This window comes from Paramisgurnus dabryanus, chromosome 2 (assembly GCF_030506205.2).
Source record: "Paramisgurnus dabryanus chromosome 2, PD_genome_1.1, whole genome shotgun sequence".
In the NCBI taxonomy this organism is placed as follows: domain Eukaryota; kingdom Metazoa; phylum Chordata; class Actinopteri; order Cypriniformes; family Cobitidae; genus Paramisgurnus; species Paramisgurnus dabryanus.
In genome coordinates this window covers 5249134-5275569 of record NC_133338.1, presented here as the reverse complement: position 1 = coordinate 5275569, position 26436 = coordinate 5249134, and the positions used below count along the sequence as shown (strand labels likewise).

The window sequence follows — 26436 nt, the reverse complement described above, 5'->3', positions numbered from 1 at the left end:
CGTTGCGGTAATGAAAATTTTCCCCTTCGATGTTAATAAAACAACAAAATTGGTTTGTATGATGTCATTTGAAATCATGTGCAATATAGTACATGAAGAGATGTTTGTGACTGTATGCTTCTTATTTTGATAGTATATTTACTTCTTTTAACAAAATGTTTCGTGACACCTCATAAGTCTAATTTCGTGAGAATCACCCACGTGTCAAAGCGTGATGCCTTCAAAGTGCCTCACACATCGACCCATCAGCACGCAATTTATATTTTAATCGCACAATAATTGGTATACCTAAATTATCTTGTTTTAAATCATATTAATCACAAATGTCACTTTAGTTATTTCATTGATTTTAAACAAATTTCACTGAAAAAAATGATTCATTCAATTTACTCAATTTTTTAAGGTAAGTGGTTGCAATTAATTAATTTAAGCTACATTTAAACAAAAAAGATTAGTAAAGTAAAATTTAATAAAAAACTTTTGTTTATATTTAGCTTAAATAAATTGATTGCAACCACTTACCTTAAAAAAATGTTGTAAATTGAATGAATAATTTTTTTCAGTGTGTCTTTTGCCGCAAAACCCTCTTAGTGCATACAAAAATCTCCACTTCTAAAGAAGTCTCCAGTCATCTTTACTGTCCTTTCTGAATAAATCAGTTAATATCCTAGTATATTCTTTAAACCTTTAACCGGGTAAAAAAAACATTGCAGCTCACGTTACGCACGCCGTTGTTTATCCAATTCTTTATTCGTCCACTTGCTGAAAAACCGGATTCTGCATACATCAGAATTATTTATACATAATTCCCTCCATTATATTCTTTTAGATCCAAACCTTTGGATAATTGATTATGTTTAGATGATGTACACCAATAATCAGAGTAAGGACTTGACAGATTTTATACTCTGCTGTCGCGTTATTTGAGCTGTTTATGGATGAAGACAGACTGCTGACAGTGAGTCATGTTGACAGAGTTCAGGGAAACCTTTTTTTGGTTTACAACCAATTTGCGCTTAAGGTTCTTGACAAAAACACATGCGCACTTCAGCTAGCACAGTAAAAAACGGCGTACACCACCTCTTTTAATATGATTAGACTTACTGCGATTATGAGCTTAATCACATTATTTTTATTGAAGTATTGTGTTTACATGAAGTAAAGCATCATCTCAATATTGCCAAAATTCCATTATAATCGCATTATAAGAGTGCATGTGAACGTGGTCATTGAGTCGAAATTGTACATGTGGTTCTAATTCAGTGACATCACAGCACTTTATAATATATTTAAGTGTTTGCCTTACATACTTTTCTCAAAATAGAGATGTTTGTTGAACTGATTCATGGTTTTGACCTGATTCTTTTTTTAAATGTCTAAGGAGAAATTGATCGAAAAAAATATATATATTTTTGGAACCTGTTGTAAGCATCATCCCTGTTTATTTCAGCACTAAATAGATTTTCTTTGGGTGATTTTTATTTTATTTTAACACTATTGCCTGTGCTTCTCACTCATGCTGACTGCAGAGGTACCATGTATGGTAGTATTCAGTTTACCCATCGTCCCCTCTGGTTCGGTAGAACAGCGCAGAATAGACGTTAGTCACTTTGGTTTTGCCTAACTTGAATTATCCCTCTTATTCCCTCTTTCTAGTTGACCCTTTTCGTTCCTACCCCCTATGCTCTGCTCTTTTTAAATGTGCTGAATATGTTTTATGTTTTTTAATTATGAGAAATTGATGACTACTTTGCATTATTAATGATTTTTTGTCCTGCTGTTTTTCTTCCATTATATACCACCTATTTCATCTCATATTTTGAATACATTGAATTTTCATTAATTTCTTCTTAACACACTTCATTTTTTCCATTTCTGTCTTTTTATTTTACACATATTTATTCCTTCTTTTTAATGTGTTTTCTGTTGCCTCCTCACCCATATTCCTTTAATTTGTTATGGCCTTCTGTCCTTATCCTTATTTTTCTCACGTTACCCTACTCTCATTCCTCCTCATGCGGCCCCCCTCATCTCCTGTCCTATTCTAGTTCCTGTGCCCGCTCTGAGATCTCGCTGGATGGCTTCTCGGAGTGTCCACCTCCTCCAGTACCTGTGGTGCTGACTGGAGCTCGTGAGCGATTGACCGTGGAGCTTCGGGAGCGTAAAGCTCCACTAGCCATTATGGAGAGTCTGTCTGACGCCGAATCCATCTATAGCTTGGACTCTCGGCGGTCCTCTGCTGCCCTGAGGGGCTCACCCTGTCTGGGGAGTCTACCTTTTCCTTTGGATGCCCCTATCCCAGAAGAAAACCCTTCGCTTAGCTCCCGCACAGAGTTGCTGGCTGCAGACGGCTTGAGCCAGGGTGCGGAGGACCAAGAGCTGGGGGAAGAAGGTCCCTATTACCAAACCCCACCAAAACTGACTGTACCGTCCAACGATGCACATTATGTCTCTGTCCGTGTGCGCAACAGTGGCCATTTCTCATCGCTTTCACTTGGGCACACAACCGGAGATCAACCTGCCAGCCAGGGCTCAAACTTCCGCCCAACTTCAGAAACACCTGTGGCTTGTCAGCCATCAGCAGTTTCTAATGCTGAAGAAGCCCGCCCTGTAGCATCTCGGCCTGGTTCAAAGCAAGAAAGACTTAGCGAAATGGCAGAGGAAACGGAGGTTGAAAAGGAAGAAGTTAAAGTAGAAATGTCCCAGGGTCCGCCACTCTCCAATGGAACTCCCAGTCAGGCGGTCCTGGAGTTTGCCCAATACCTGGACTCCCTGTTTAGACTCGACGGCAGCAGCTCTCCACCTCTCGAGTTGTCCGATGCAGAATCTGAGTCTGGAAGGGGATCTTGCAGTCAGGCCGAGGGAAATCGTGGGGACCAACTTGTGAAAAACTCAGACAAGGATAGGCAGCTACTGGCCAGAGCGACCATAGAGCCCAATTTGGTTCCCAAGCCCCCTCGCACCTTCGCGGGCTCAGCTGACCCATCCTCCGGCATCTCTCTTTCTCCATCTTTCCCTCTCTCCTCCTCTGGAGAACTCAATGATCTCTCTCCTCCCGATGGAGTGCTCCCATCAGTCATCCATACTCTACGAACTTCTGCTGCTAGTCCCAACTGCAAGGAAACAGCATTGGCCTCTATGGTTTAGCGTTCTACTGTCCTCGGCGTATCTCAACGTATCACTTCCCTTGTGTCTATTTATTTTACCCTACAGTTTCCTTTCCCACACCCGATGGGTCCCTTATCCTTGCGTTTTCTGAACCGATTTTAAAAAACGTGCATGCGTAGTATCGCAGTCCAAGACTTCCAGACTTATGGACCACAAAGGATTCGTAAAGAACAGGAGACCTCATTTTGTACTATCGTTACACATATCTGCGGAATCCATTGTGTTTTGTGCATCATCATAACGAAGTGGCCTATTCGTTGCCTGCAGCATACGAGGTGCTGAGCGGCTCCTTCGCTCTAAGGATGTTGCTAGCATGTATAGAGGCTTGCACAAATGAACCTACTTTCACATTAACGTTATGATTATGTTTACATTGACGCCACCGAACACCAAGCTATCACAGAGGTTGGGAGTTCTTTACAAGCGAAATACGGGGATGGTTTTAAAGGGAAGACTAACTAACTTAAAACGAGTTTCGGGTTAGGGAGCACACACCAAGCTGTGGGGTTATTTCCTCAGGACTTTCGAGAACGTAGAATGGGACTGTTTCATCTCGGATGAAGGATAATACAATAGCAAAAATGTATTTCATTGGATTGTACTTTATCATTTTTTTTTATTGAGGAATGTTTGGAATGTCCTGCTGAGTATGTTTTAGTGGTGGCACTGATGGTTGGTGAACATCTACGAGTTATGTGCATGAGAAAATACTGTATGGTCGTGTAAAACGTTTTAATTTAGCTAATTTCATCATCTCTTATTTACAAAAATTCACTTTATTTAAGCATGCAAGTTTCTATAGTTTTTATTCACCCTATTGCCAAAAACGTCAACTATTAATGTTAGAATTCTGTGAAATTAATATATGGTAATAATTATTTATTTTTACAACCCACTTCCCAGAAATGCAAACGACTTCAAAAAGAGATACCAGGCTTGCACCAATCACAAAACGCACCCTTTAAATGGCTCGTCTGACTCTTTCACAAAGCTAAGGACAGTTTCATCTCATTCAGTAGGTTATGGGTATGGCGTGCAATCCGTAGCAAAATATACAGTAAGCATAGAGATTTTCAGGAGATCTCATCTGCATTTTTTAAAAATCATTTCTACTGTTATTGCTTTATAACAATAAAAAAGTGGTTTATTTCGACAGCAAAATATTTTAATAACTCTGACTTACTTTTATATATTGTTTCAGGTTGGAGTGTTTGAGTTTTGGGTTGTTGCGTGAAAAAGTACAGTAGTGTTTCTTTCACAGCTCGCAAATGTGTCGAGTGACTTTTATTTTGTATGCTGTTGCAAAATGACTTAATTTAATTGCATGTAGTAATTTCAATTCACAGATTATTACGTTGTGCATGTGACGCAAAATCAAACATGTTACTTTTTCAAGTTTTGCTTTTTCTGTATGCAAGTTACATGATAGAAAGTCATAGCAAAAACATTTTATGCCTTCATAAGTTTATAAGCTGTGACTGCTGTACTTTTTCACAGGGTTATGTATAGCACTGCCTTTTCACGTGAGTGTAAATACTTGTCTTGTTTCAAGTTGTTGTGTTTAAAAAAGATCAATGAAACTTAACAATAAAAATCTCTATTATGTATCATAGTGACTTTATCTCAAATGTATAGCTATATTGATATATATATATATACAATAAATTATAAATAAAGTATGACTCTTCAGGAATGAAAAATCTGATACTGTGGCCATATATTGACTAGAAAATATATAATGATTCAGCCATCATAAGTCTTTAACACAAAGTGAATGTATTAAAATGCACACACTTACACTGCCCTGCCTGTTTCAGAATAAACCATACAAATCTCAGACTGACTGACCGATATTTCTCTTGTCTTTATTTATTAAGAGATTAATGTTTGAACAGTTCATTACAATAGTCCCAAGCTGTCACTGGGGCAGTACCCTTTAAAGGGGACATTTCTCAAGACTTTTTTAACACGTCAAATAAATCTTTGGTGTCCCCAGAGTACTTATGAGAAGTTTTAGCTCAAAATATTTAGAAAAAAATATAGATAATTTATTATAACATGTTAAAATTGTCACTTTGTAGGTATGAGCAAAAATTTGGCATTTTTGGGTGTGTCCTTTAAAATGCAAATGAGCTGATCTCTGCACTAAACGGCAGTGTTTTGGTTGGATAGTGCAGATTATTATCTTCTGACAAATTTCAATTATCTATTTTGTCTCATGCTTGTAAAGAATGGTTTATTAAAACTTATACCACGGGTCTGTTGAATGCTGTATTCTGATTGGCTGAGAAATGTTCAGTGGGTATGCATTAATTTCTGATAACCGCACAGCTAACTTGTCAAATGTCTTAAAAATAGGCACCAGAGCAATGTTTGTGGTAATCGTGGTATAAGAGGAATAATTGACGACGGGCCATTGAATTATTTGAAAATAATGCACACCCGCGTTGTAACGGCACTTCGCGCATTGCACCTTGGGTGTGCATTATTTTCGTATAATTCAATGGCCCGTCGTCAATTATTCCTTTTTAAGTTACTGGGTTGATCTTTTTCACATGTTCTGGGTTGATAGAAGCACTGGGGACCCAATAATAGCACTTAATCATGAAAAAGTCAGATTTTCATGATATGTCCTCTTTAAAACGGTTCTTATGTGTACCATTGAGTTGCAAAGGTGTACTTTTTAAAAGGGTCCAGCCATGGGTGGTATATATATCTGTATTTTTTGCAGGGAGATACGTGACAATACCGTCTATATTTTTGAAAAAAAGATCTGTCAGAAATGTACAGCTTGTGCAAGCTGTATTAAAAACCACCATGTCTTGAAGTTTATATACATCATGCACTGTTTTAATAAAGGGGTTTGTGACATCTCATGTGGCTTTGACTTGCATGTAAACATTTATTCCATCTTGTAGAAAACACCAAAATATCTATCATATACAGTAACCGACCCCAAAATTATCGAGATAGGAATTTAGGTCAATATCACCCAGCCTTAGGTATTGCCCCAGTGACAGCTATAGGACCATCATTTTTTACCATTTCTTCTGACAGTGTACATTAAAGTTAAGTTGGTGTAGCAGGCCTTGCTATTTTTTACTGTTGATCCCATGATCGTGAAAAACCTCAAGTTTATTGACATAGTTGGAGTTAATGGAGATTTTGTCTCTGTTAGTACAAAGATAATTGACTTTCAAACAATCCTATGAGCGGGATTGAAAATCGGTTTTTAAAGGTACCCCGACTATGAAGACTTATTTGCTTTAATGCTTTATATTTGCCGACAACTACTAAAATTAATTGATAAAAACACACAAAATATTTACATTACTTTAAAAAAAAATACATGAGTGATACTCATTTTAAATTGCGGAGACCGCCATTATGTTTTGCGTTCCGAAAATGATGACGTTAATGGTTGTTGTGAAATAGTACTGCAGTTTAAAGCTCACGTAACACACGCTGTTTCTGCATTTCTGATATTAATCTGGAGTACCTATGGAGTAGTATGACATCCTTTATATCTCTGAAGAGTCTTTAGTTTAATCAGATTTATAAAAGAAAGATTAGCTTTACCGAATCTTTCCGATAACGTACGAAAAAATGAAGAAGGAGGAGTTATAACACGGGAGGAGCGAGTACGAGTCATGCAACACTATACAACACTGTTTTAACTTATGATTCACTACATGTTCGTGTCATTTATATAATATACACGCGCCTATTTCCAACATAAGACAGAAGTCTTACTTACCGCGTGTAACTCGTCATGAAAATCCACCGCATCAAACACACACACGCAAAACTCCGCTGCTAATCCGGATAATAAACTATATCCATTGTTTCCATAAGGCTGGATGTCTTCTCCTTACATCCAAAAACACACTTCTTGTTGTGCCATTGTTGACTTTTGAAATTAAACAAAGCTGAGTGGAGTGATAAGCTGTTAGCAAGCTCTAGCGTCTCCCGCTGACTGACGGCTGGGCGGGGTTTTCCAGGGGAAGTTTTCCGGTGGAAGCCCATATAAAGAAGTGATACGTATCGAAAAACCCCTGAAACGTCAGTTAGAACCGTAATCGAAAAAAATTAGCCGAAACTTGTACGAACCCTGGCGAAGTGCATTCGGCACAGAAATACTCTGAAACACACCCAACTGCATTTTTGACACTTTGCCTACGTTTAGCATGAGGAAACAACTCTATAACTGTGTTAATAAGTCAGAATGCTTGAAATACCATTAAACCCCCCCTTCAATAAATACTACAGTACCTTCTATAGTTTTAAAGGGGACAGAGAATGAAAAACCATTTTTACCTTGTCTTTGTTGAATAATGGTAGTCTACCCGCATTCACAAACATACAAAAAGTGCTAGACATGCTAAACATCTCAGTCTCATAGAAATTCCTCTTTTAGAAATGTCAGCCAGAAAACGGCCCAATCTGAAAAACTGATGCTTATGACATCACAGGCATCTCACTGCCCCTCCACTTTAAAATAATTGGTTACATTTTTTGAGTGGCAGCAAAGTCAGCCAATCAGTAATGAGATTGCAAGTTAAGCCAGTAGGGGGAGCCAAATAGGTGCAAAACCACTTGTTTAAAATCCCCCACCCTAATAGATCTATCTGAGAGAGGTTTTTAGGAAGCTTCTAAGGCATTACAGACCCAAACAAAAACCTTTTTGTCTACATGTTACATCACAGAACATTCAATCATTCTATGTCACCTTTAATGTAAGAATTTGTATATCCCACTTACACATTCTTACCTCTCATTTTGCATTTTACATGATTTACATGTTAAGTCAATGCAAAGATGCAATAGACATCCTTCGCTGCGATTCGCGCAAATGAGGCGACGCAAATTAAGCTTTTTGGGCGTCTGACGCATGATTTGAAAATTCTGAACTTGGTGGATATTCGCACCAAGTTAACCAATCAGCAGCTTACTGTAGTTGTGACGTGATTACAACAGGCAGAAATATGAAACAACAATGGACAAAATCATCGTCGCTGTATGTGGACACCCAGAGCTGTTCGACACATCTTCGTACTTTTATAGAAACAAGAATAAAAGGATCTTGCTTGGAAAAGTGAGTGAGGAGGTCAGACAAAAAAAAAAACGCTCAATTTGAGCTACAATTTTTTAGCTACATACATACATTTACATATAAATATACACACACACAATTAAAGACTTTTTTATCATGTTTACCTCGCTTTAGCGTTAATAGACTGGGTTTTATTGCAACCATTTGACTTCATGTATAGTAATGAAAAACAAAATGGTAGCCTCTGATTATTATTTATTTTTCAAGTTTATTAAACTATGACATTTGTACTGTTTTTATTTTTACATTCCCAAACCCAGTGCTTATCTATGAAACCATACATGTGTTTATAACTGGGGTACCTTTTAAAGTCAAAACTACTATTACTGTTTAAATATGCTGATCTAGTATATTATTTAAAGTTACGTGATCTATGGCTGAATTAACATTTACCTTAACATTTATGTAGAATATAGCAAAGACTGGGTCTAATTTTACAAATCTCGATAACTGTAAGGTTACTAATCCTAAATTCAAGTACACAAATTTGTGTTTTAGTGGGCGGTGTTGTAAAGATTTTGTATGTTATAGTTTTAAACATCATGTTCAACACTGTCATAAATTAGAAATGTTTGTGAATGCTTGTGAATCGATATTTATAATAACACTTTGGCAAAAAAAGACAACTAATTAAACCCACATTGGTAAACATAATCAAATTAACTTAAATATTTATATTTTATTGGATAAAAATTGTAAGTGGAACATCAAATATTTTTGTGAACAGTTGGGGCTTCGAGGTCAGAAAGGTTGTGGTCCACCGGTACTTATTATAGTATTGTACGCGGACGTGATAACCGTGAAAAATCACGGTATTGTGAGCTGGTACCGTGACTAGTCTATGACGCAGCGGTGACGCTTCAGCTGAGCCGGTGAAGCGCATATTGGTGCGCGCGCGTGTGTGCGCGGGTACGTCAGAAAACACATCAGTCTCCCGTCACCAACACACTGCCATACATTCACCAAACAGCGAGCCATGGACTCAGACGAGGGCTACAATTACGAGGAGTTTGATGAGGAAGATGAAGAGGACGAAGAGGAGGAGGAGTGTAGCGTGGACAGCGGTGAGGAAGAGGCCGAAGACGACGACCTGGGCGAGGTGGAGCTGCTGGACCCCGCGGTGGCCGGAGGAGAGCCCGACGAGTGCGGCGACACCGGCGGCCTGGGGCCCGGTCATGAGGATGAGGACTACCGCTTTGAGGTACTGACAACCGAGCAGATCCTCCAGCACATGGTCGAGTGCATCAGGGAGGTAAACGAGGTCATACAGGTATGTAACAAATGGTTGTGTTGTGAATTCTGTGCTTATTTTGTGAGTTTATGGAAGTTTGTTTATATGGAGGACTGATGTTGCTGAGGTATTAGCGGCTAGCTAACCTGACAGGGCGAATAGTGTGAATTCAAAACATTTATGTATTTTTCATTATAAAAGTGTTTTATTAACTTAGCTGTTTTTGTGGGGATATTTTACTGATTTTCATCTGTTGTTTTGTTGAATTGTAAAATCATTTTTGCCGACTGCCTTCAAAGCGCAGTTAATCTTAGCTAACGTTAGTCTCGCTAGCGCGATCTAGTTGACAGAAGCTGAAGTTTGTTTTTGTCAGCTTTTGCGGATAAAATCAAAACAAACATTACTGAATCTTTTTAATGTCCTATGATACATTAGCATATTGTTTATGTATATGTATTGTTTATGTATAACTTGTTGTTATTTTGAAGCAGGTTCAAGTTTAGCGCTGTCACTTCAGTTGACATTCGGCTAATGCTAACTCACTAGCAAGGTTGTTTACGTTAACGTTACACATTCATTTGTCAAATATGTGACATTTTGAATTTAAGACACGATTAATTTGCCCAAACACCAATATATTACAAACAGAGACTTGGATTTATGTGTTGCCTAAACGTTAAAAACTTCAGGTACTGCACCTATTTAGCAAACTAGCACGTAAGTTGTGTAATAAAACGTGTGTGTTTACAGGATCTAATGAGAACTATTCCTGCCGGTTGTGTATTGTGTTTTATTATTTAGTCTTTTTCCTTAAAATGGGTCCATGTACACTTCTGACATGGATGTTAAAAGTTAAATAAAAAGTTAATATTAGAATATAAAGTTAAGGTGAAGAGGTTCTCAGAGAAACTAGATAAATATTTTTGTGCACGTTTCCTTTAAGCTCTGTGGTGTTGGGAACTCTTCTTATATTAAAGCTTTATAATATTTGACAGTGTTGAAATGTCCAAAGACTTCTTAACAACCTTAGCTGAGCCCTTAAAGGTGTCATGATGGAATAGTGGAAGGAAAATATGTTATTGCTTTGGATGGACACCAATGTCACGGTGAAATGTGGTGCTGTTGACCTCAGTAACATTTTACTGACCACTACGCCTGTTGTCCTCTTTATTATTAGACAAACTTTTGCTCTGTGCTCAGTGTTACTCTTTTGTGTTTGTAAAACTTTCAAGATAGAAAATATTTCGTCAGGGCACGTGTATTGAATGACTTTAGACACAATATTTTCATGTCTTTTCACGTTACAAAAGATCTAATTTATAAACCGGTTGGTTCTATTCTTGGATTATGATTGTTCAATAGTTGTGTTTTATTTGTAAATAAACCACAGCTATGACCGCTGCACCCAATGTTTCTGCGCATCAACCTTTTCAACGTAAACACGTGTGAAACATTTCGTTACTGTTCACGGTCAGTCAAGGACTATTTTTTATCTAGCTGACTTTGTGATTTTACTTAACCCTTGTGTGGTGTTCATATTTTTGTTACTTAGACGATGTTTGTGGGTCTAGTGGACCCAGAGCATTATTAGTATCTTAAACCAATGCAGTCATACAAATTTATGCGATATTGTTTACAGATGTTTACTTTAGCCTTATTGCAAGTAACATAGACAGAATTAATGGTTAATATTTGTCATTTACCACTGGTAGAGGACTCTTTATAAACTAAAGTGCCATTTGTTTTTTGTGGTAATATGAAATAAGAGAAGAAAATTCTATTCTCCCCCAGATATTGGGGGAAAACATGTTTATCTTAAATAAGCAGGGCTCAAAATTAACTTTTTTTATTTGGTAGCACTGGTGCTCCCACCTTTAAAGAGTTAGGAGCACCAGCAAAAATTTAGGTTAGGAGCACCAGCAAAAATTTAGGTGCAGCCATCCAAAAAGCACCACAACTACAATGTATATTTTAATAGTTTTATTTTATTAAAAATCAAACACCACCAGCGGGCTTTACACATCCTATGGCCAGCATTTAAAATTTGGTCTTCTATTTTATTTTAATTTATTTTATTTTTTTTGCTGCAATTAATACCCAAATGCTGTTGAAATAGCAGCAATAATAATTTAACAATTACAGGTAACATGATTAAGATTACAATAGAAAATCTAGCAAACACGTAAAACACTGATTAATTGTGACATTACAAAAGTGACCTTAACATAGAAGGCTAATATATATTGATATTGATAACTGCATTACCAGGATGCTATTACTCCTAAATAGGCAATGTTTAAAAAATACAACAAAAACATACCATCAGCACTGTCGTGTTCCACATCAGCATGGACCACACGGATGTTTGTCGGATGTCCATTCACCAGCACATGCGCGCACATACACTATCAAACACTCTTTGACAGACAGGTCGGTGTCTCCATCAATAGTGAACACATTTGTCACAACACTTCTTGTGTTTTTGGCACTTCGGCATGTTTAAGCAAGGTCTGGGACTTAAAATGTTTTGATTCCGCCACCAACGTCGTTTTACAGGATTTACAGTAAACACAGTAAGTTACACCGAGCCATTTTCATAGCGGAGACACTCGAAAACTTTAAGCCACTCTCTCCGAAAGGTTTAACGTCAAGTCTTATTTTCCGGTGGTGGAGTCGCATTTGAATCCGGATCGTCGTCATTAATTACAGTAGTAATCGGCTCGTTCTCGTCATGCTCGCAGTTCGTCTTTTCACATTTTCGCACTTCACGTACCATGTATGAAATGATTGACATTCATATTAGCCAATCTGCGGCCTTCATTAAACGCAATAACTTAATGGTGAAATTTGATTGGATATGTAACATTGTAGAGAACTCTGAACCTGGGACAGCAGCACGCAGCATCACAATCTAAATCAAGTCGCACCACAACACTATGGGCAGTCGCACAAATGCTCCCAAATATATACGTTAAACCAAATGTAATATAAATGTGTAGGGGGGTACACAGTGTACAGTAATTATAAAGTTGTTTATTTTTATGTTCTTCATAGAAAATGTGCCAAGGCCAATGAATCTGAGGTTGAAACAACAATTAATTGCATTATTTTTTTTTCAGTAAACATTAAAAACAACACCCCACAAGGGTTAATGAAAGTGTTAATTATTGTAGAATAACTGCATCTTCATAAGAAGCTCTGTTTCAACTTGTGCCTTGCATTTCTTGTACAGTTCTTGAGAAAAATAGTTGAGCTAAACCTGTATGTCAAGGACATGCAGCAGTAAACTGTGTAAAATATTAATAATAATAATAAACACGGTGTTAATAAAGAACCATAAATCAGAATATATTACGTAATATCAAACAGATATAATGCTAGTTTTCCTTTTGAAAAAAATTAAATGTAGTGGATAGGGATGCACAATATATCGGCTGACATATCGTTATCGGCCGATACTTGCTTATTTTTAATATTATCGGTCTGATAGCAAAATTAGGCCGATAAATGAAAGCCGATAAATTATGGATTATTTTGGTTTGTTGAACCACTTTACTTGCTCATTGCTGGCCATGTGGAGTTTTGATTGGTGCTTTCTGTGACATAGCACGAAGATGACACGTGTTGCAGGCTTAAGAAGAGTATGCTAGTCTAGCGCAAAGACAAGATGTCCGCGGTCTGCGAGTTTTTCATTGTGAAAATAATATGACTATTTATCGGCCTATAGATATCGGTTATCGGCCCCCAAATTTAAAGAGTTATCGGATTGTGTATCGGCCAAAAGTTCCATATCGGTGCATCCCTAGTAGTGGACCAATATATGTTTACCTCACTTTTATGAGTATTTTTGAAGCCTATTGTGGTTATTGGATGTTCTGACAGTGTTTCTGAGAAAGCAACAGTACCCAAGGTTATGGCCTATAAAAATGTCGGTAGTCACAGACTAGTTAGTAGGGATGCACCAAAACTTTGGCCGTCAAATTTTCATTCAAATATGGCATTATCGGTTTTTGGCTGAAAGAAAAAAATTGAAAATTTATAGTATTGGTTTATAGTCCAACTCCGATTAATAAAACTAAAAGGTCTTATATTAATAGAGTTTGATCGATTTATCATTTTGTCTATTTTATCGGCCGATATGAGCATGCCGCCGATATATCTGTATTGTCGTATAAGTCGCAGATATGCAGCCAATATAAACGTTTATTACAGAACACATTAAATGCTTTTGAAAGATGTAAGTACTTGTTTGTTTAGCAGAGCTCCATATGTTGCTAATGGCGACCCAGGTCACTGGATAGTATTAGTGACACCAGCCAACCCCCCTTCACTTCAGTCAGGGGTCTCTCTGCACATCGGTCGAGCTCTAAGTACAATTATACACAAAGTTTTTAAATTATTTTTGCGATTTTCGGCCAAGTGCATCCAGAATTTTCTGTATCATTTCTTGGCCCTGAATTGTAATTTTGGTGCATCACTACTAGTTAGATTTTATTTGTGAGCAATCATGTAAACAGTCTGATTTAAACCAAACCTCCTTGTGTCTGTTCCAGAATCCAGCTACAATAACTAGAATACTTCTTAGTCACTTCAACTGGGACAAAGAGAAGCTTATGGAAAGGCAAGTACATGAACTCAGAGGCTATGTTTACATGCCCCAACTTTTCGTCAATCTGACTGAATGCAATCTGATTATAGATTACGAAAGTACAAATGATATGTGTCCTAAACATTGCAATTCGATTCAAATGTACGTTAACATGTGCATTATAGACAGTCTCACAAAACGTCTGCGCAACCGCACAGACAGAGTTACCAGATCAGCGAATCAAAACCAATCCAATGGCTATTGACAACTAGCCTAATATTGCCTGTTGCCAGTTAAAGTTTTGTGTCTAACGGCGCGTCAGTTTTCATTTATACACCTGCGTTGTTGTACGTGTCAACACGCAATTACACATGCAGACCTCTAGTAGGCAGTGTCCACAGGGATGTAACCTACATTATTAAAGGAAAACACCACAGGTTTTCAATATTTTACTATGTTCTTACCTCAACTTAGATGAATTAATACATACCTATCTTTTTTCAATGCGTGCACTTCTTAGTCTTTGTACAGCGCGTCGTGAATGTGTTAGCATTTAGCCTAGCCCCATTCATTCCAATGGCTCCAAACAGGGATGAATTTAGAAGCCACCAAACTAGGGATGTAACGGTTCAATCGCGATTCAATCGCGGTCCCCATTAAAAATCTGAAATCGATTCTGAATCGCAAGGCTGCGATTCTTTGTTTTATAAACAGCTTGTGTGTGTACTACGGCATTTGGTCAGTAGGAAGTCCTTATCAATCTAAAATCATTATGAGTCGGAGTCGTTTATAACGTGCATTTAAAAAAGCAACACTCGTTAAGCAAAATCATTCAAAATATTCTTTATTATCATGAAAATACCTGAAACAATTTGAAGAACAGCGATACAAATATTCCTGTGTAGACATTTCCTGGAATAGTGTTTGCAATGATACTTCTTGTGTGGCACAAAGGGAGTTTATGCATGAGAGCGCCCCCTGGCGTTCGGATGTGTCGGGATTTCACCGTAATTCATTCAAATTCATTCATTGAGAGAACGCGCATTTGCATGGTTAATCGTTACACCCCTACACCAAACACCTCCATGTTTTCCCTATTTAAAGACTGTTACATGAGTAGTTATATGAGTAAGTATGGTGGCACAAAATAAAACTTTTGTTTGGAGCCATAGGAATGAATGGGGCTAGGCTAAATGCTAACACATTCAAGAAGCGCTGTACCAAGATTAAAAGTGCATGCATTGAAAAAAATGTATGTATTAATTCTTCTAAGTTGAGATAAGAACATTGTAAAATATTGTAACACGGTGGTGTTTTCCTTTAAGGCAAAAGCCAAAGAAACAGCTTGTTGTGTACGTTATTGGAGAAGCAGTGACTTTTGTTGCAGCTCGAGTTGATGAATATCACTCCTCAACTTGGTCCATTTTTGTTCTTACCATCGCAAGCAAAAATGCATGTAAGGAAATGCGGCGCAAAACGTACATTGATGCGTTGTTACATTTTTGGAGAGTAGCCCCTTAAGCCACCTTTCCACTGCACACGACATACGGAAACGACAGTCGGAGTTCTCCCCCTAGTGGCAGTCGTAATGAAGTTTCCGTTTAATCGTATATGGGAGGGAAGCTCATTCCAGCGCATGAGGCTTCATTCTAATATATTTACCATGGTGGAATAAATAAATGAATGCAAATGAATGAAAAAATGAACAGCTATGCATATATGACAAAGATTGCCAATATTTTTTGGAGAGAACATATGAAGACGAGATTAAAATAATTACATACACAAATTAAATTAATAATGTATTTATTATCAGTAATCAATAGTTTTTAAAAAAGGATTCAAATGTTACTAATAAAATTAATTTCACCTCGCACACAGTTTATGATTGGAATACAATGAAATACATGACTTCCGGTCGGCATATCGCATGCGGTTTAGTCGCGCAAGTTCAAATTTTTTAACGGATCTAAAGCTGAAAAAGGATCAGATATTTACGCATCCGCAGATGGTAGGCACTTTACGCAGACACTTTGCGACTCTCCATAGGAAATTAATGACTTCCAGCTTATCGGCCGTCGTTTGTCATATGCAGTGGAAAGGCGGCATGTCAAAACATAGCTAGTTTGAAATATACATTTTGCATAGCTGAGACATTGGCATTGTTGTTAAAAAATTTTCCTGTGTTGAATTGAGTTGTTATTATTAATATGAATAAACTTTCATAATCTACCTGTGTGCGATTTCAGTTTACTTAACCCTTTGTTGTTGTGTAACAGGTACTTTGATGGAAACCTGGATAAGTTGTTTTCGGAGTGCCATGTGATAAATCCCAGTAAAAAGCCCAAGATGCGACAGATAAGCACACGGTCTTCCAGTCAAGATATGCACTGTCAGATCTGCTATCTCAACTTCCCAAACTCGGTCAGTTTCTTTCCTTACTTTACTCCACCGCTCCTAAATATTACTTATGTGACACCAGTGTTGTTACTCAGGTTTTCCTCTTTTTTTTTTTTCAGTTCTTCACAGGTCTTGAATGTGGACACAAATTCTGCATGCAGTGTTGGGGCGACTATTTAACCACCAAAATCATTGAAGAAGGGATGGGACAGGTGCGTTTTTATTCATCACGTTATTCTTTAACGTAAGAACTTGACTGATGTTTCTTTGGGATTTTGTTCTTTTGTTTTCCAGACGATATCGTGTCCCGCTCACAGCTGTGATATATTGGTTGACGATAACACTGTAATGTAAGTTCTGCCGTGTGTTTCGCTTGACAATGTTTATGATCATGTGAGGTGAATCGTAACCTGTCCGCATCATTCTTGTCTTTGCAGGCGATTGATCACAGATTCAAAAGTGAAGTTGAAGTATCAACATTTAATCACAAATAGTTTTGTAGAGGTAAGAAGTTCACCATTTTTGTTGTGTAAAATGCATGGGGGTTTCTGGAAAGCCCTACATTGGCAGCAAGACTGCATTCAAAATTGATTTTATACGGATTTTATATTAACACAAATAAGTATAATTTTGCTTTGGTTGTTTAAAACGATAACCAAGTGTTTTAGTTTCTTACAACAATGTTATTAATCTTGTTTAACAGAGCTATGTTGTTCACACTGTTGTTTTGCAAATCAACAACACCTATCGAACATTGCCAGCACCTACCGGGGTTTTAAACCGATTCGACTAGTTTGTTAGCATTTGTTGGATTTAGCCTTAAGACATTCTTCCACGAAACACGAAAGGAGATGTTGGGTTGGATGTTAATGACTTCATTCACAAGCATTACTTCAGGTGTTTCATGGAAAGTTTGGGGCGACATGAAAGATTTTCAGCTAAACTGTGCTTTTAATTTGAACATTTCAAATTGCACGGATGTTCAATTTCGACTCTTCTTGTCTTTATTCTCATACAGTGTAACAGACTGTTGAGATGGTGTCCTGCTCCTGACTGCCACCATGTGGTCAAAGTTCAGTATCCTGATGCCAAACCAGTTCGCTGCAAATGCGGGAGACAGTTTTGGTAAGACTCTGATTTAAAGGGGTCATGTGATGTTGCTAAAAATATATTTTTGTGTGTATTCGGTGTAATGCAATGTGTTTATGCGGTTTACACATTATTTTCGACATAGCATACTTTGATGCTTCTCTATGCCCCGCCTTTCTGAAACATGCCGATATTTACAAAGCTCATCGTTCTGAAAAGTGTGGTGTGCTCTGATTGGCCAGCTATCCAGTGCGTTGTGATTGAGTGAATACATCAGGCGTGTGACGGAACTGTTACGGCCCTTTAGGGATGTAACGATACATCGTGCGATTCTGCATGCTATGCTTCTTGGTGAATTACAGTAAAATGCGTCTACATCCAAAAGCAAGATGGCGCTATTGTGCAGTAACTCAATATCCACCGCAGATGAAGTACCATAACACGGGCAGCTCCGGGAAAATGTTCTGCAAACCTTTTCGGGTTTTTTCTTGATAATAAAGCATATTTATAATAATTGTTGTGTTTTTTGAAATGCATGTTACAAGCTTTTAGTGATTTTATATTGATAAGGACTTCCTACTGATCAGAGAGCTGTAGTACATGCAAGCGCTGTGCATAATACCATCTTTGCGATTCAGAATTGATTTCATACAGATATATAAGTGTGTATCACAAATTATCATTACAGCGTCCCTACAACATGGTGGCAGGGGCAACAATACTACAGTGAGAATAAAAGTTACTCCTGCTTTCTCTGCATTTACAGTACATGGGCGGTGTTATGCAAATCTTCCCACACAGTGACGTCGTTTTGTTTGAATGAGGTGTTTTAGGAAGGCGTGGATGAGCATTCACTTTTAAAAAGTATATCTCTATGGATTTGAGACTTTAACAGATGTTTTATATTCAAAAACGTCTTTTAACACTCCAAAGACAAAGAAAAACATGAAATCTCATCATATGACTCATTTAAAATGTGAAGCAGAGCTTTGGATTTCCTGTAGTGCTAAAGTAATACTGTCCATTTCACTTTTGTAATCTTACATTTATTATTGAGTAAAACAGGATTTTGCGTGAGATGAAAGATTACAGTAGCTGTGTTCCCATTAGCATATGTTATGTGGCTCAAAGGTGATTTTGTTGTCTACGGTAATCAAACCAAAAACTATGCCGACGGTTGTGTTCGACTTCATATGGCGCTGTCAGACCGACATGCAGATGACATCAAAAAACAGCGAGAGCGAAACGAAAACGTACAGAGCAGTCGACGCTCGAATCGTTCTCGAATCGTTCTCGAATCGTGTTTTTTTTTATGTTATGTGCATGTCGGTTCTTGTAACGCCACATGAAGTCAACCACACGGTCTTGTTTTCCTATCAAACATACCGTGCCATATTTATTGACAGATTGATCATGTGACTTTTACACACTTCAGGTGACCTGTAAACGCGAAAAAAATATTCAGTTTTCAAATTGCCTGAAAAAACTTCTCATCCTGAGCGTAAAAACTTTCTTGCAATAATTTTTGCGAAATTGCCATGTTCTTCGCTATTTCAATTTGCGCAATTTGTATGGTAATAGAAAACAACCCTCTACTGACTCCTCTTTAGATGTGCAGTAAAATGTGATATTAATTATCATTTATTCATATTGAATCTTTATTTTGTGTCTAAGATTTTAGTTTAGTAACAACTTAGGCTGCTGTTGTTCTTAATCCAAATTTTTAAATATTTATATATCGACATTACAAACATATTCATTTGTTTTTTGTTTTTCTCAACCAGCTTCAATTGTGCAGAAAACTGGCATGACCCTGTGAAGTGCAAGGTGTGTTTGTTTTACATCTTAATAGTGTATCAGTGATCCAGCACCAATGTCATACTAGATTTCGCTCTATAAATGTTTGTCTTTTTTTTTCTTAAAGTGGTTGAGGAAGTGGATAAAGAAGTGCGACGATGACAGTGAAACCTCAAACTGGATTGCAGCAAATACCAAGGTATGAGTTTCTATAAAGACACGATGGATGATAAATGGGCACACTTGATCATTTAGTTAAATTTAGAGTTTAATTAAAGGGCACTTAATATGCAAAATTCACTTTTACAAGAATGTGGTTCGACAACCACCCTACAATGATAAAACACCCTCTTCTTAATTTTTAATCCCTATTAAACCAAAGCAGTTTCATTAGACATGCTGTTCTGATTCTCATGTTAATGTGACATCACACTGATAAAGACCTGCCCACAACTACTGACTGAAGCTGCGCCCCAATTTCCCCTACTTACATACCCTTATAGTAGGAACTGTTTTTGTACATAAATTTTAGTGCAAAACAACACCGTATGCACACACTTGGGAGATACTAACGCAAAACATTTCGTATCTCAATAGTGAGATTCCTGTATTCACAGAAATCAGATCTATTTTAACTAAAAATGTCTCTTTTGGTAAGGGAGTGATGAGCTGTTGCTCATTTGCATGTTTATTTGTTGAATAAATGTCACCTATTTGACTGCCATAACAATAAATATTAAAATGTCTGTATTTAAAGCTATATTTTATACCAGATGGAAAGTGGACTTACATTTCTGTCGTGGCATTACTGGTTTTTAATAATATTTTCTGCACACTCCAAGTACTGTTGAGAAAAGCTTCACTTTTCATTAATATTGCTTTTCCGTCTAGGAATGTCCCAAATGTCACGTGACCATTGAAAAGGATGGAGGCTGTAATCACATGGTGTGTCGAAACCAAAATTGTAAAGCAGAGTTCTGCTGGGTCTGTCTCGGCCCGTGGGAGCCTCATGGTTCTGCTTGGTGAGTCCAGCTCACCTGACATAAACGCTAAGATGTTTTTCAGGGTCATAGGCTATTATAAAATGTTTTTTTTTTTTTTTAAAGGTATAACTGCAATCGTTACAATGAAGATGATGCAAAGGCAGCCAGAGATGCCCAAGAGGTTTGTCATTATTTCTCTTAAATGAACAGTTTTTATGTGACCTCTGTCTCAGACTGCAGTCGACAGCCAACAAAGCTCAATGCATGAGAAAATGTTTTCTCTCATACCAGCATGTGGCAGTATTCTGCATTTAAACCGCAATGCTAAAACTGTGGCTATACAAAGCAAGCATCACTTACCAATGTTTACCTTGTCTGCTAAGTTGCAAAAGCACTGGCATTTTTACGTCTTGGTTGTCTTTTTGTGGGTACAGAACTTAATAAGGAGAAACCATGCTAAATGGGTGAAAACTCTTTTGGGCACAAGTATACAAGCTAAAAGTTGTGCTATTTAAAATTTACTTCTTAAACATAAGCATTATTAGCGTTATATTTTTTTAGCGAGCTTTAATGCAGGGACAAGAACAACCATTGCGACCGCAGCTTTGCATGTCCTGTGAAGAACTGAGACCTAAACTTTTATTTTAAAAAATTTTTTACCCAAACTTTATGTATAACTTTTCTTGTTTTATATATCTTTACAAATGCAAAAGTATTGTGGTATATTTTGAATACCAGGTTTATGTGATTACCTGCGATTTTGCTGCTTTGCCCAGCATGCACCTTTTCGTGATGACAATTAGGGGCTGGACACACCAAAACTTTTAAACGCGGCTGAAAACGCCTTCAGGACCCCGAATGCCTGCTGTTTTTCAGCTGAGTGCCAGCTTTCTTCAGCTGAGCGCTTCGGTAGCTGTGATACTTCAGCTGCGAGCCGGTTGGTTGCTGTGGTAATGTCCCGCCCCTCCTCCACTGTGATTGGGCGGCCGTGTGAGAACTGACAATGACGAGCGGAGCTTTTCTCCCCAAGTTGAATCTCTTTCAACTCTCGACGCTCAGCGCCAAGTGCGGAAAAACCGCCGAGCGCCGATTTTCAGCGCGGAAAAAACCCGCTAGCTGATGGCTTATTTGAAAAACGCCGAGCTTCCATTTGAAACAATTGAAAACATGCGCCGGCCGCGGGCGTAAAAGTTTTGGTGTACACAACCCCTAAAAGTCTGTTTTTACTTGCGTTTAGTACGCATTTCACATTTAAAGGGCAGCTACTTATGCCCCATTTAAGATTTGTTTATACTCGCGCTTTGGTCCGCAATGCAAGGCTCCGCGGATCGCGCGCGCGTCTCACCAAACGGACAAGGCGTTTATAGTTGACGCGCTCGCTGTTGCACTATTTTTTGAACCACCAGGGGGCGACGCGAGCAATAAAGTCAAAAACAAACGCAAAGAAGAGGATAGAAGTCGTCGTCCGCTGGAACAACCCTGGTGCTTTTAACATCAGAGTTTGATATATAAATATGAGAACATGAATAAAACGACAATCTTTTAAATATGTCTTTATTAAACATGATCATTTCATTAACGTTTTTTACTAAACAAACAGTACAGATATCTTAAGGTTTGTATTTTATTCCTCGTTTAGTGGTTCATTCAATACAAATATAAGCCAAACATTCTGAATCATGTAAAAGAATTTGTGTTTTAAACTGCAAAGTTTCCATACTTTACTTACAGAGTGTCAGATAAATATATACATTGTTTTGCTTGGATTGATCAAAGAGATACGTCACAAGCTTGCCTGCTCGGACAGAATCGCCTCGAGGTCGGTCATTTTCGGATGCGGAGCCGCGCAGAAAGTTACAAAAAATGCCGTGCACACCTCCATGCGAAATGGGGTCTCGCGCACCCAACACGCACGACCGCCCACTCCGCGTTGACGTCATTTTTGCCGCGCGCACCAACGCGCCTGTGCGGACGCGGCGAGCATAAACATAGCTTTAAACTGCTAGCGACTAGCAATAGCAAAGTGATGCAATCTTATTCATTTCAGTGGAAGCTTGGCAACTTCCAGCGACACGGGCGAAAGTAACCGTTGGAAACCGGATGGGCGGTCCAGCGACACAAGAAAGTTCAATTTAATGCAAATGATTAGCAATTTTCAGGAGCGACTACCTATAGACCGTTTCAGCAGTAACAACATAAACAAGCGGCTGTCGCGGTCCACACGTAACTTCCGGTAAACTCCGCTAAGAATAAATAACAACAAAGTTCTTTAAACGTAGTTTATTTATATAACAAGCAAAAAAATAACACATAGATTACCTAGGAAACCAAAACATTTGTTATTTTCGACGAGGCATTCGTTCAAGAGATCAGTTTAGTAACTAGTCAGACCATTAAAAAAACGAAACCGGAAGTAAGGTTCGGATCCAGACGTCTATCACGTGCGTCCGATGAAACCGTCTATAAGGATCGAAGCAGTAAAGTTCACATCATCCTTCTCTCGTCAGTGGGCGGTACCAGATTTAGAAACGCCTCATTGAAAGAGACGGGTGACACACAGCGAGAATGAGTGGTTATAGATAATTGTATCACGTTTGTAAATCTTGCACATTCATTGCAGCGTTCCCGCGCAGCCCTGCAGCGCTACCTCTTCTACTGCAACCGCTACATGAACCACATGCAGAGCCTGCGCTTCGAACACAAGCTGTACGCGCAGGTCAAGCAGAAGATGGAGGAGATGCAGCAGCACAACATGTCATGGATCGAGGTGCAGTTCCTGAAGAAGGCCGTGGACGTGCTGTGTCAGTGTCGCTCCACGCTCATGTTCACATACGTCTTTGCCTTCTACCTCAAAAAGAATAACCAGTCCATCATTTTTGAGGTGAGAAAACTACATCTCTTCTGCTCCTGTATAGCTTAGTGGTCAAATTAGCGCAAAAGGTTATGAGTTCAAACCCAGGGAATGCACAAAAAATGCTGAAAAAAAATGTATACCTTGTAGCGTGCTGTTAAATCGCTTTGGTTATAAGCATGAATGTATGGATGTAATTATAGCATTATTTAAATTGCAATACAGTGAAAATGATCATCACATAAAAAAACGGAATTGCTTATTTTTTTAAATGCCTGTTAAAGGTACACCTCCACTATATTTCATTGGTTGAGTCGAGCCACACGTGAGCTTTATATGAATGAGTCTTTTTGTTTTTCAGAACAATCAGGCTGACTTGGAGAACGCTACAGAGGTGCTCTCGGGTTATCTAGAGCGAGATATTTCCCAGGATTCTTTGCAAGATATCAAACAGAAAGTTCAGGATAAGTATAGGTGAGCGAGTTTCCTAAAAGTTTATGCATAGCAGGGCTCCAGAACAACTTTTTTCACTAGGAGCACAGTAGCCCCAACTGAAAATTTTTGGAGCGCAACCAGAAAATGTAGGGGCACACACCAAAAATATACATGCTTACCAAATATTCACATTTCTACTAATTTCCACTGTATTACTAATAAATACTTTAATGACAGATGCAGAAAGTACCATGTGCTGTTTCAAATTCAGTGTCACATCAAAAAAAAAGGTCAAATTGACTGGTTGCACATGTGCGACTGGATGTAAAATTCAGTGGCACACTCACCATTTGGTGGCAGTCTGGAGCCCTGCATAGGATTGTTGCTCTAGTTTTTGTACTTTTGCATAAAAATAAATGTTTTTAGGTATTGGTTTGTTTTACTGATATGTGCATAAGTGACCTCGACTGACCTGTATATCTTTTCCACTAGTTCTGCTGTTAATGGGAAAAAACGAAAACCCTCACGCCATCCTCGATGTATATGATTATCGGGTTTTTTACGAACACAATCCGAGTTACATTGGAAAATGTCCTGGCTGTTTAAAGCTTTTATAATGGTAGTAAATGGTGCTTCTGATTTGAAGCACAAAAAAGTCCACCCATCCTTTACAGAAATAATCCATGTGGCAATCGATGCCATTTCGTAAAAATTATAAATATTCAAAACTTTACAGACTAAAAATACATATTCCGGTAATGACCGATGCACCTTTACGAGAGACTGTTTTTCCAACGTAGAGCGCAGTGTACAACAGTGGTTCTCAAACTGGGGGGGGGGGGGGGCGCGAGATGGTGCCAGGGGGGCCCCAGGTTTATGACATACATTAATTCAAATCATGAATTCTGTCTAATTAAACCTAAACAAAATAAGTCTACTAACCAACAACACTAATTTGTATACTTTACTATGTTTTGTCTAATCAAAATATTACATTTTAGAACAAATTTGTAATAAATTTTCTTTGGGGGGGCCGCAAAGGAATGCACTGTACCCGAGGGGGGCCTCAAGCTGAAAAAGTTTGAGAAGCACTGGTGTATGAGACATAGTGAAGATGAGACAAGATGCTACAAAACGGACTCTCTCGTGAATGTGTGTCGTTGTTACTGGAAGCTAGTTATTTTAGTTTGTAAAGTTGTAAATATTGATTTTTTTCTTACAAAATTATATTGATTGGCCTTTAGAAGGCCTTTATTTACCCACTAGAGTCGAATCAAATCAGAAGCACCATTTACTACCATTATAAAGCTTGGAACAGTCAGGCCATTTTCTAATTCTAATGGTGTTTGTCTGAAAAAAAAAGATAATTATATGCATCAAGGATGGAGTCAGTCTTTAAAGGTGGGGTGCATGATCTCTGAAAGCCAATGTTGACATTTGAAATCACCTAAACAAGCATGCCCCTACCCCAATAGGGGTTGTGTACACCAAAACTTTTACGCCCGCGGCCGGCGCATGTTTTCAATTGTTTCCAATGGAAGCTCGGCGTTTTTCAAAAAAGCCAGCAGCTAGCGGCGCTTTTTCCGCGCTCGGCGCTGAGCGTCGAGAGTTGAAAGCGATTCAACTTTGGGAGAAAAGCTCCGCTCGTCAATGTCAGTTCTCACACGGCCGCCCAATCACAGTGGAGGAGGGGCGGGACATTACCACAGCAACCAACCGGCTCGCAGCTGAAGTATCACAGCTACCAAAGCGCTCAGCTGAAGAAAGCTGGCACTCAGCTGAAAAACAGCTGGCATTCGGCGTCCTCAAGGCGTTTTCAGCCGCGTTTAAAAGTTTTGGTGTGTCCAGCCCCATAGAATCTGGACTTTCTTTTGATAGACCAGCCCCACACATATGCAACCATGTCAGTTAGTAGACACGCCCCTCACTGCTGATTGGCTACAAGTGTCTATTGGTACTCAGCCCGACTCGCTTTTCCAAAGTGTTTTTCAAAAATCATGCACCCCCCCTTTAAGTTAATCTAGTAATTAAACACACGATAGATAACATGTAGATGTATCCAAGTCATGTTGGGTAACCAGTCGTCTTCAGCATGACTAGAACACATGCACAAACCACTAAGCAATGACTACAACCTATTATAGAGAATTTAACTATAGGTCCAAATTAGGGATGCATAACGATTAATCGCGATTAATCTATAGCAGAATAAAAGTTTTTGTTTACATCATATATGTTAGTGAACTGTGTATTATAATTTTTTTTATAGATAAATGCACACACATGCATGTATATATTTTAGAAATGTTTACATGTGTATATACATTTGTATATTTATGTATAATTTATTGTACACAGTTAACACACATACATGATGTAAACAAAAACTTTTATTCTGCTATAGATTAATCGCGATTAATCGTTATGCATCCCTAGTCCAAATGTTTCAATATTAGCAAGAAAGCCATACTCCGAATATTTCAAAGTATTTTAACCCAAAGTCAAACCTGCGTCTGTCTTCCTATGCAGATACTGCGAGAGTCGGAGACGAGTTCTCCTCCAACACGTTCACGAGGGCTATGAGAAAGACTTATGGGAGTATATCGAAGACTGAACAGGACTTAACATGAAAAAAGTGGTCCTCGATCGCAGCTCTGGTGTCAGCCATCACCGCAGACCCTCCTTCACACGCCCAACCCTTTACGTTACATCTGGATTTTTGTCATTATTTCGAGCTTAAGTTAATTTTACTGAAATAAAAAGGTAGAATATACAAATAAA

The 26436-nt window shown here is 38.3% G+C and overlaps 2 protein-coding genes across 2 annotated transcripts in view; both read left to right on the top strand.

Moving 5' to 3' along the window:
* The window catches only part of dagla (diacylglycerol lipase, alpha), a 68327-nt gene extending 63315 nt beyond the window's left edge, over positions 1 to 5012 (top strand). Inside the window, exon 20 of the mRNA XM_065294242.2 lies at positions 2049 to 5012. Within this exon, the coding sequence (XP_065150314.1) occupies positions 2049 to 3147 (1099 nt within the window). The 3' untranslated portion in view covers positions 3148 to 5012. The remainder of the gene's footprint in view (positions 1 to 2048) is intronic.
* Positions 5013 to 9157: 4145 nt separating this feature from the next.
* On the top strand, positions 9158 to 26436 carry arih1l (ariadne homolog, ubiquitin-conjugating enzyme E2 binding protein, 1 like). The gene is made up of 14 exons (XM_065294241.2): positions 9158 to 9551; positions 14066 to 14133; positions 16380 to 16524; positions 16620 to 16712; positions 16795 to 16850; positions 16938 to 17004; positions 17519 to 17625; positions 19374 to 19416; positions 19514 to 19585; positions 20278 to 20408; positions 20493 to 20550; positions 22990 to 23250; positions 23582 to 23694; positions 26185 to 26436. Exons 1-14 carry the CDS (start codon positions 9258 to 9260, stop codon positions 26267 to 26269), a joined length of 1593 nt encoding a protein of 530 aa, XP_065150313.1. The 5' UTR covers positions 9158 to 9257; the 3' UTR covers positions 26270 to 26436.

Bases quoted from the DNA above. Each gene is read 5' to 3' on its own strand.
- arih1l (XM_065294241.2), top strand. From the start codon at position 9,258: ATGGACTCAGACGAGGGCTACAATTACGAGGAGTTTGATGAGGAAGAT. The intron at 17,626-19,373 runs GTAAGACTCTGA...TTTCTCAACCAG, and splicing joins AAATGCGGGAGACAGTTTTG to CTTCAATTGTGCAGAAAACT. The intron at 23,695-26,184 runs GTGAGCGAGTTT...CTTCCTATGCAG, and splicing joins AAAGTTCAGGATAAGTATAG to ATACTGCGAGAGTCGGAGAC.